The 11,412-nt window shown below is 41.1% G+C and overlaps 1 protein-coding gene across 1 annotated transcript; it reads right to left on the reverse strand.

The window, feature by feature from the left end:
- Positions 1–892: 892 nt before the first annotated feature.
- On the reverse strand, positions 893–8,499 carry LOC135368011 (uncharacterized). Its single transcript, XM_064601097.1, has 10 exons — positions 8,437–8,499; positions 8,301–8,372; positions 8,179–8,241; positions 8,069–8,122; positions 6,555–6,611; positions 6,430–6,483; positions 6,310–6,360; positions 6,056–6,255; positions 5,466–5,625; positions 893–1,334 (listed from the first exon to the last, which is right to left on the reverse strand). Exons 5-10 carry the CDS (start codon positions 6,577–6,579, stop codon positions 1,267–1,269), a joined length of 558 nt encoding a protein of 185 aa, XP_064457167.1. The 5' UTR covers positions 6,580–6,611; positions 8,069–8,122; positions 8,179–8,241; positions 8,301–8,372; positions 8,437–8,499; the 3' UTR covers positions 893–1,266.
- Positions 8,500–11,412: the final 2,913 nt, after the last annotated feature.

An 11,412-nucleotide genomic window follows, 5' to 3' on the forward strand; every position in this document is an offset into this window, starting at 1 on the left:
CTCTGATCCACAAAAGAAATTGATGTCTTTTTCGGGACACGAGGAACAATGTCTGTAAGCAGTATGAACGAAGTACTGAGTGGGCGGAAACATGAAACGGATGTCCAAAGTTGACAGTTTCGCTGAACCATGGTTGAGAAATTAGCCCGAGAGCTTTGTCGTCAAACAACCTGTATCAAGAATGTAATGACGAACATTATGATATCACATTCACTATGTATCGGTAACATAGAGACAAGCACTGAGGCGTCTAAAAAGCAGGAAAAGCTGCAGATGGACTGACTTTTAGAATTCTTAAGAAGTTATCTGTCACAGCTGCGACCGTAGATAGTACGCAGCCAACTAACGACAACCTGTGTTCTCAGACAAAAATATTTTCCCCCTGTGCCTCATGGCACCAGAGTACAACGTCCAAAAGTTGATGAAAATACCACTGCGCAAAATTATCGTTTCACGTAATTATTTTTTACGCAAACTCCCCAAATATTTTTCAATTTATTTTTGTCCTGAAATGCTTTCCATAAGCTAGGCTTCAACATATATTGCGTTTAAAAAAATACGGGAGGTCGTTGGGACCAACCTGTCTGATTTCAGTGGAATCCTGATTTCACTGCCTGATTTCACGTGGAATCACCCTAAGATGCATTAAGAAAATAAGGTATAATGGTAGGTACATATCACAGCTCCAGAGTGTGCCCTGGCACATGCTTCAGTCTTGATGACACAACAGGAGACATTTATGATACATTAAAGAGATCAACAGTGATCATCCCAGTTGGAAATATTAGAAGCACAAGGATAAAAAATAGTGCTAGCTACAGTGCTGCACAAAAATTTACGGAACACCTGGTTGGCGTATTTCTTCTTCTGACTGACACCCCAGCAGTGAACGGGAGCGGATGCAATTAAAAACGGGTGTTTGGGTGACCCATGCAACAGTCTGTACCTGCATCAGCTCCCATTCCCTGCAACGGCATCGCTCAGATGAAAAAATAAATCAACCCAGTGTTCAGTAAACATTTGTTCGGTACTGTACATATCACAGCTCCACAATGTGCCCTCACACATTCTTCAGTCTTGATGTCCCAGTGGAAACATCTACGATACATTAAGAAAATAAGAAATAGTGGTAGGTACGTATCACAGCTCCAAAGTGTGCCCTGGCACACGCTTGTCTTGATGTCCTTGTAGGAGACGTAAGAAATAGTGGTAAGTGCATATCACAGTCCCACAGTGTCCCCCAGCACATGCTCCCACGTCGATACATCAGTAGGGTGCATAACCCAAGCTCCGTGCTGCACCCCGGCACATGCTGATTCGTCGTAACCAAAACACTGAAAGAGACACAAAACCACAGACAAGGTTTTAGTATTCAAAGCATTCACAAAATGTATTTTATTGTTTTGTACCACAAGAACCTGGCCTAAAGCATACAAGTATACATATAAGTTACAATATACAGTGTGTCCCAGAAAACGTGTCATTGAATTATAATAAAAAAACTACACCACCTACAGTCATGTGGCCAATGGCATTTGTTCGAACTGGGTTTTTGCCACCTCCTGATGTGAATGTCGTGTAACGTAAGTTTAATTATGTAAATTTGTGAGAGCTTAATTCGAAAATTTGCCAAGTAACGGTCACTTTTTTTATCCCACCAATGTGAAGAGCGTATTTAATTTACTCAAATTAATGATAATTGACACAGATATTGAGGAGGTATCCCATCGAAAAAGATAGCCGAACATCATGCTCTGCGAAGCTCCCACAGAATAACGCACAATAAATTTTTCATCGCAATCTTTGGCAGTCTGACAAAGGTGGTTGGAAACCCAGCCCACCCCAGCATAGCAGAAAGAGATAACACAGACATGGCTTATCGTGTCTGATTTTCGTTGGGATAATGCTTTCCCTCTTCCAATTTTAGGAACTGTTGCTTTTTCTACTATCACTCTGTGGACTGGCTTTGGAACCTTCTTTCGTTGGACTCAGAGCAATTGCGCTCAAAAAGTCATCGCACGTTATGGTTCGGTGCTCTGAAAAGCATGATATTCAGCTATTTTTTTTCGATGGGATAGCTCATGAATATCACTGTCAATTATCATGAATTTGAGTGAATACGGCACGCTCTTCATATTGGTGGGGTAAAAAAGTGACCTTTACTTGGCAAGTTTCCGACTTAAGCTCTCAAAAATTTACATAATTAAGCTTGCGATACATGGCATTCACATCAGGAGGTGGCAAAAACCTAATAAGAACAAATACCGTTGACCACATCATTCTAGGTGGCATAGTTTTTTTAAATATAATTCAATGACACGTTTTCTGGGACACCCTGTATATTTGCTACTGGCAAAATATGAAACTTCGCATTTTTTAGAAAGCCGGCACTGAGGCAGGCAAAGAAGAAGTACTTCTTTTATCACAAGTAGACATGCCCTAGTAGTTCTCTACGACTCTGTGGTTTCTCTCCCTGCAATCAGTCTAGATCATGTCACACCAAATGTAATTTCACACCCCAGTGACAGCACCACTGAGCACACAAAGGGAAGCCTGGTGTAAGAAGTGTACAATATGCAACAGTCGTCTTGGATGGCCTGCATGTTTTGTTACGTTAGCTAACATTGTTTTGTTACCAAGTTATCGTGTTAGGTGTGACAATAAATGTATTACAGCTCAGCATCACATGATAAGGCTTCAGTTCGGGCCCTGCTACAAACTCACGCCTAATCAGATGACAGTGATCGTGAGTTTCGAGGCCGAAAGTGCCAAGCTATGCTCGATATTTAAAACAGCCTTCGATGGTGAAATCTGCTATCAACGCTATTTCGTATTCCTTATATTTTTAGTGCATCTGAATGCTGGACTTCAACCTCAGAAGTAAATTATAATATTACACTAACATTTATAGCATTATTAGAAATATGTTTCGTATTAGCATGTTTATTGCAACAAGCCATCATATTCGGCACCCACATTTCAAAGCGTCTGTGAAGTCAAGTAACATAACATCAATACAATTCTGATTCAACATTTTGGTACAGCTCTTGGTGCAGCTCATGCCTTGTATGTGATACCTTGTTAATTAAAAATCTGGAATTCAGCCGCAAGGGCTTTGGAATGTAAAAACCGGTGAATATTTGTAACAGCATACAAAGCAGGGCATGCAGTGGGACAAATATCAGAATAAAAATCACCAATGTGCCATGAAACAGAAAAGGTAAATTCCAGAGCTGCTTTTTTTTTTCCTCTTGGCTAGTTGAAAGTTGTAGCACAGATTCTTAGTCCTAGGTTCAGACTCATATGCACTGTTGTGTTCAATGCTTCAGCAGTGTTGGCGTGATCGCCGGATGCACCAGCTTGCACGCTTATGCAAATCTGCGTGTACTACTTACCAGTTCATACTGATAGTCTGGCTTGCCAAAATACCCACGTATATACTGAAGAAAGAAGTGACACTATTCCACTTCACCTCACTGTAGCCTACCCGTCAAAAAAATTATATCAGCTCCAGCCCGGGTTGCTTACAAGGGGGCTTCATTAAGCCACAGACCGATACAATGCTCGAATAGGCATTGATATGCAAAAGTGTAAAAAAATCAAAAGAGCAAGGATACCAACCACTAAATGCAGTTTAAGGCATTGAATAACAAGTGAAGTACCTGGTTTAAGTTGACTTCTTTTCATCTCTTTCACGGGCATGGCGAAGCCACTCCTTTATCTCTGCTTCAATTTGAAACTTCGTAGCCTGAGAAAAGCTTGCTTGGGAGCGCACAGCAGCTGCACACAAAATAACGAGTACTGTTTTCATAACATGTGGCTTTATGTCGCAAGAGAACTGTGATCATGAGTTACGCCACACAGGCTGAGCAGGTTAACCAATCTATGATACATGTAGCAGACATAGCAAAAACAAACACAGGTGGAAATGATGCGCTGTTGCAAATCTATGACACTTCTAAAGTGTGCTATACCCCATGTGCACAAAGGGCAGCAACTGTTCTGCATGTTGTAAATTCCGCACCAAACTAGCGTGAAGCAAACATCTAAAAAAGATGCATACATGGACGGAACGTAACCTATATAGTTGAGGGTGTGGTCTACTTACCCCTAATTTTTCTTATTCTGCCCAGCTAAATAATTATGCATGATGAAAGATGAAAGTCACTGAAAAGGGTAGCCAGCTTAGGACTCTATGTTGTTCCAGCCTAAGAACATCAGTTCTTTCAATTATGCATGATTAATTTGCTAACTATTTGTTTTCAAATTGAGAAGTGGCGCTACATATACTGGATCTTCGAACTTCCAGTTTGAAATTTTGCTCATTTGGATCAAAGCAAAACTTTATAAACTCTGGCTTAAATGACAACCCAGACGAGTTCACCTGGGAAAGCCTGCCCCACAAAGAAGTAAGGTACTTTAACAATTACTTCACACATACTTTGTTTATGACAAAGATACGATTTTGTGACACATTGTGTATGTTTCGGTTTTGTTCGGTGTGTGCTTTGAAATTGCGATATTTTGCTGTGCGAAATGTTCTGCTACATGCGGTCAGTTTGACACTTCAATAAGAAAGATAACAAGCAACTTTTCAGGTATGACACAAGGAAATGTACAGGCAGTATTTCATGCAACAATCTTCTGCACTCTGAAAACAGTACGCATGTAATCGTTCCCTTTAACTTGGGATGAGGCTGTGACTTTAGTGATGTTCTTTTTGTATTACCAGTTGATAATGTTAGCACAGCCATGCACTATAGGCGATTTCAGATATTGCCCTTGTGCTGCGCACGGGGGCCCTCCGTCGCCCAAGTCACGCGCATCGCGCAATGCGTCGTGGGAAATGGTTTGCATTCGTGCTTGCCTGCCTGTTGCTTGATGGAAGGAGGGAACACCGAAACCGATCGCGCTCTTCTTCTTCTGTCTGCCTCATGAAAACTAAATACCAAGGTGCAGTGGGGCATTCCCGACACGGCACTCTCTGGCGGGCCATCCACGCAATTTCTGAAATAGTCTATTCAGCATGGCAAGTACATACATAGCACGGAATTCAGTAACAAGTGGCCTACACCCCTTTGATGAATTTTCGTTTACGCTGATAATATTTTTTCAAGGACCCAGGATCCCAGGGTACCGATACATTTACCGATAAATACCGATGTGATCTGTGCATTGCTGGTAACACTTGCGAACACCATTCTGCACAAACTACAATTTTTCAGTTTACACCTCCTCCCTAAAAGAAACAACAAAGGTGTTAGCAAATTAAATGTGCGCAATAAATTAGCTGTGTAGAATGAAATGTACAGGTGAGCAGGCCGCTGCACCTGATATATATACTTAGTTCATGTTTACTTGGACACAGGTTGGTGTCATGTTTACTTGGTTTTCTCAGATACAGCGTTAGTAAAACCATCTCTTGAAATATGTGAGAGAACTGACCAGCAAATGATTGGACTTACCTATAATAATCTCAGCAAACTTGAGTTCAGTGAACTTCAACTTCCCTTTTCTTCCCTGCCAGCTGTACAGCTTAGCCAACTTATCAGTCATTATGTGGCACATAATTCTTTTTACACAAGTTTTCAGTGAACTCCCTCCAAGAATGCAGAGTTCTTGAACCTGAAAATAGTCCTTGCAATTAACATTGTACATGCATGGCTTGGAGTCCACTCATTTGAGCAGAGGTGGATCTTTCTTCACACACATCACCTATGGATTTAAAAATCAACACAGCACACATTTTAGTAGTAACCGCATGTTCTTACTACCTGTTGACACGGCAGGCTCCAGGAGACATCCCAGCAACAATGAGAACAAAACAAAGCCATCACAATGCTTTCACAGAAAAGCTGCAAGTTTGTACTTTTAGAACAGAAACCAAGATCTATACTTTTTGCTTCAAATACTGCTGTGTTAACAAAAAAAGAAAAAAGTCTGCAATATTTAGATTATAACACCAAAAATGTATGTTGATGCAAAATAACGATGTTTGCCAAGCAAAAAAATAAAATAAAAATAAAACGAAATATGAACAGTAAATTTTATGTACCAGCTGTTTTTCGTTGTCCTTGGTGACTTTGTTTTCAAATCCCTCCAGCTGTTCAACTGTTTGGAACGGCTCGGGAATTAGGATAGGAGAGTCAGGGAATGCGAGTGCAGATCTTGATGGAAGGTTTGCCAAAAGGTCACTTTGCTGTTGTTGCCCTAGCCGCAGTATCAGGAGGTTTTTGAGAACTTGACGTTGGAATTCTGCAAATTAAAGAATTGATTTACTACGGGCACTGCGTCTCTAAGAATGTTTACCCGATTTCGACATCACTGGCTCCTGGGAATTTGAAGTATGTTGCATTGTGCCTACATAATATAAAGTACACATAAAGCTCCCAACACAGAAACGTACGTCATTCTCAAACTTGAGCTTACCAGACACCGGACCAAGGTGCGATCTTGTGGTACCTCTACTTGACAGATGAGAGTCTTTTCAAATGAAAGATAGCGTACAGCAAGTGAAAAAGATGAAGAAAAGTTTACAAAAAAGTTATTCATACCATCAGTAGCATCAGGGTCACTCATTTGTGAGAGAGGTGAGGTAGGAACGTCCACATCTGCAATGAGCAGGCCACGGTGCATAGCTTGAGTATATCTAAGAGTATAAATTGAAGGGAACCTCAACATCTGTTGGACGATCTTGAAGGATCGACGTGATAAAAATATGGAAACAGTAGTAATACTATAGAAACTTCTTTAGAGCGAACGCAATTTTTAACGAAAATACTGTTGCACAGCGTGACCTGTAGATGGCACACCTGTACGCCACAGTCATGTGACGTGGTTTTTCCCTCTCTCGGATTCTCTCCGACAGCAGCAGCGAACTGCGCACTTCTCTGGTGACCGCATTCCTTGAACCATGTAGACGCACTCTCAGTTATTAAACGTTTCTCACAATTAGCCGTACACAGAGTGGTTGTGGATTTGTACAACAAGCCATCAAAAAATACCACTAAAACAATTTTTTCGTTGTCCCATCAGAGACCCATAGGACATGGCGGAGAACCTCTTTAATGAAGTGACCTCTACTACGAATTTCTTTCGCGGTTCCGAGTTTTGTTGTAAAGGAGCTTGTACCAATAGCTCTGCTCATGCTTTTGTTCCAGACACCGAATGGTCGCTGTCAACATCACTGATAATGTTACTGCTATAAATATATATTAATGTAGGGTCTGATTTTTCTCGGGTTAAATGCTCTACCAGGATTAGTAGGGTAAAAATAGGGTGTTATTCTTGAACGCTTGATTGGGGCTGAAATTGACTGCTACTGACATACTGAGGCGTTATTAGGCTATTTTTTTCTCTTGGTCCAGCAATTCCTTCACAAATACAAGTGTGAAACTTTGTTATATAATGAAGATTACTGGAGCTTTTATGGCGCATAAGCAACTAAGGTCATAGTGATTGCATCAGCGTTCTTCAGTCAAATATATGTAGCTTCACATACTTTGCTAATACTTTGGCATGCTGTTAGCATCACATATTAATACATACACACCTACACAATGTACACTCACAATATTCAGAATAACCATGCTGTATCCTATTATTATTGGTTTATTGGTGATTGACATTTGACGAGAAATCGGGTTTGACCTGAATTGATTCTAACCTGATCCAACAGAGAACAATCAAGTGAAACCATGTCTAACCCTAAAAAGTCAGACGGATGACATGCTGTTTGGTTTGCTGTTTGCTTCTTATATTAAGGCTCCTGTGATCTCTGTCATCACAAGACACAATCTAGGCATTAGGAACATTAGATTACAACAAAAATTAGTTTTGTGCTATCTAGGAGCAGCCCTGTGTGGTGTACGGATACCATAGCACATCGTGCACAGATAGATATTACCCAGTACAGAACACTGTGTCTACTAACGAGACATGAAAGCTGAACACTTCAAAAATATAAACACGCACATCGTAACAAAACAATGGTCTCAGCTTATTTGCCAACACTCCTACACCCTCTATCATGAAATTTATACACGTAAGAAATTGTGATTAAACATACCTCCACGAAAGCTTGTGCTGGGTGATGGGTACGATGACCGCAGAAGAGGCGCTGCTGCAGGGTATCCTTTTATATCAAATGACAGCAAAAACATACGAAGACAAGCATACCTGTTGACTGAAGGCTGGTTCCATGCCGGTTCAATCCCTGAAGGCGACTACGTGGAGTAGGCTCTTCAAAGAAACCAAACACTGAACAACCAAAGCATTGAAGATATTAACAGAACGCATACCTCTACCACTGCGTGAATCTGGTGCACTGCAAGAAAGCTCACTAGGTTGCTGATAGGGGCTACTGTCTTGATCTGCAACAAAAATAATCTGCGTTTTAACGACGACATCATTAAGCATGGAATAGACGAAACTCACAAGGTTCTACAAGATGTCCCTCTTGGACTGAAGTACTACTTCTGCATCTTGTATCAGTCCGTGGTACTTTAAAGGGACGGAAAAGTGAATATAAACCTATCGAAACTTTATGTTCAGCGAAAAGCTTGACCCTTCAAAAGTTCAAATATCAAAGAACTCCGCTGAAATCGCTGTAGTTTTTTTGTAATCGAATTTTCCATAATTGCATGTCCAGGGACCTAGTAGGAAACCGAGCAGTCTGTCAACAATTGCATGACCCCGCGCCATCTGTCGAGGACGCATGTAATACGCGCACTTCCGGGCGCTTATCCGGCGAAAACAAAAATGGCAGTGGGCATTTGTGACCACTTTCTACGTCGAGAATGTCGAGCCTCTTGGACATGAATGCGCTGGAATTCCGCATTCGAGAACTGTCGCTCACACAGAACTGTTGTTCGTGCGTTAGCGTGCTGGGAAGTGTGTTCTTCGCAGCAGAAGATTCCTCGTCCAGAGATTAATCGGAGTCACATTTGTCCTCAGCAGTAGCTCACCGTGCCGTGAACATGAACTGCTTTGTGAAATTTCCATGTATCAGGGAGAAGCACTTGTGTAAGCCGAAACAAGTGCTGTTTTTTCGTCGTGCAGGTGTTCATGTGTGAAATGCAAACCGACGGATACTACGGATTTATACTACGGTTTTTGCTGCCGAGGGGTAGAGAATGCGTGTGAAAAGCAGACAGACGATTGCATCAGAACTAACGAATATTTCGAAATACTGTGCCTTGACACCGAAGTACTGCAAGTGTCTTTTACATACATCCGAGAAACCGAAGAGCATGGCAACATACACGGCAGCGCCGTGTGGTCTTTACGCGCTACTTGAACGGAAAACCCTTATTTCTTCAGGAACAGCATATTATAATTGCTAGTTTGTTCCTGGAGGGTTAAGTAACCTATGGGCATAGATGTATTTGTAGGTTATACTCATGTCTCAATTGAGTCTCATGTGAGGAGTAAGTCAGATAATTTTCATCAGTGTCATTCACTTGAACTGTGTTCATAACCTTTTAGTATACTTCTTAGTGACCACGTTTCCAAATGTCAACTAATAATTGAACCAAGATTGGGATCTAACACTTAATTAACTCTGTTTTGCTAAACGGAGTAGTACTTGTAACTGATTCATTATCACGTCATTTGTAAAGGAGGACTTGAGGGCTGACTTCAAGTATTATTAACCCTTGATCTGGTTTCAAAGTTAACCATGCACCATTGGTGTGCATAGTACTCCAAAATGGCTAAATAATTTATTGCATAAGTTCTCTGTTACTGTAATTGAGATGTACTTTTGTAAAGTACTTTTGACAGCCCGGCAAATTGAAACTGGCTTCAGTGTACACTACAAATGCATCGTAACATTTAATTGGAATACAATATAAGAGCAGAAGCAACATATTGTCACAACTCAAACTATATCTTTCTTTTTTATTGTCCAGGGATTTAGGAAACCGAGTAGGACTTCCTGCCCTCTGATGTTTTGACGTACTTGATAGAGTTGTAAAACCTGCAACAAAATAAACAAGAGACGTATAAACAGTTTCGTCTTTCCCTTTTGAATTTAACAAGCTAGTTATATTTTACCATTTGTTCACTTTTGTATTCTCTGTTGGTGAAAAGATTACAGGAACAATGATGCTGCAGATCGAACAATGACCTGTCATCTTGATGAAGATCAGAACATTTCTTCAGGCATGCCAAGTGAGACAAAAGAAATGTACAATGAAGGTTGTACAAAAACAGCAAATCTCCGTCGATTAAAACTTTATATATGTAGATGTTACCACATCGTGTAGTTTCCATCCAAAAGTAGGACTAAGCAAGCTTGTTTGGTAGGCTGTTGGCATGTCGATGTGCTATACCGTTACAGCACATCAATATAGATGAGGGGCAAACACAGTAGACAGCGTGATGCCTCTCAAACTGAAGTGAAGATTTATTCAACAGAACAAGAAACCGAAAGCATGAGTATAGAGAAAAGCAGTACCCATGCAGTGTATGGTGAACCACATTGATCTCTGAGAAGGTAGGATTGGAAGAGCAATAAAGAGAAATGACAGTTGCGTCCGAGATAAGGGAACTCTGCAAATTTAGGACCAATATGATGTGGTAACCTTGCATGGCTCACTGCAGCTCTGACACACATTGAACAATTCCAGTAGTGGGACTTCAAAGCAAGGAACGTTTGCTGTTTCACTGGGCATTCAAGTGTACAGGATGCATCTCTAGAAAATTAATTAGCGTTCCTTAGTCATAAAGTCACAACTACATCTCAACAGGAAGTATTCTTGTACCCTTCAAACAAGCTAGTAGTTCTCACCAGTTTCTTCTCCCCTTGTTGACGTCATACGAATGTTCTGCACCTGTCCAAAGACTAAAACAAATGTCACAAAGTCTGGAACACGTAACAAATCTAGTGCTTCCATCTGTGGACTTTGCATACCTGTTTTCAGCTATTTCTGTCATGTCAGTGCCTGGATGACACACACACACGAAACAGTTTTGCGCCACTTCAGCACTGGAAGGCCCCTAAAATTAAATTTGTTGATGTTGACAATGTTGAGTACGGGACAAGTAGGATAACATAAGTTAAATGGAATACGTCGTCGCTATATTATAATTTATACATGTGTGACGCCTGTACATACCCAAGACGTTGTGTTGAACTCGTCACCTCGGTGAAGCAAAATCACTGGTTACTGAACGGCAGTTTCCTTCGGACGTCTTCGCAATTCGCCTTCTACGGCAACTTCTTAGTCATCGGCAGCAAAATGAGCTCAGCACACACGACACGACTGCTACATCTAATAACCGAGTGTTTCAAACCACATTCGTTTTCGCGCACTCTCCTCTTGAATCTTGTGGTAGAAAACGCCCGCCGCCGATGGTGAACGAACACGACTTTTGCATCCCCGAACACCGAAACTACACCAGGCATAT

This window comes from Ornithodoros turicata, chromosome 1, assembly GCF_037126465.1.
Source record: "Ornithodoros turicata isolate Travis chromosome 1, ASM3712646v1, whole genome shotgun sequence".
Taxonomy (NCBI): domain Eukaryota; kingdom Metazoa; phylum Arthropoda; class Arachnida; order Ixodida; family Argasidae; genus Ornithodoros; species Ornithodoros turicata.

Bases quoted from the DNA above. Each gene is read 5' to 3' on its own strand.
- LOC135368011 (XM_064601097.1), bottom strand. From the start codon at position 6,579: ATGAGTGACCCTGATGCTACTGATG. The intron at 5,626-6,055 runs GTACATAAAATT...GACTATTTTCAG, and splicing joins AGGACAACGAAAAACAGCTG to GTTCAAGAACTCTGCATTCT. The intron at 1,335-5,465 runs GTAAGTCCAATC...TGTCTCTTTCAG, and splicing joins GTTTGCTGAGATTATTATAG to TGTTTTGGTTACGACGAATC.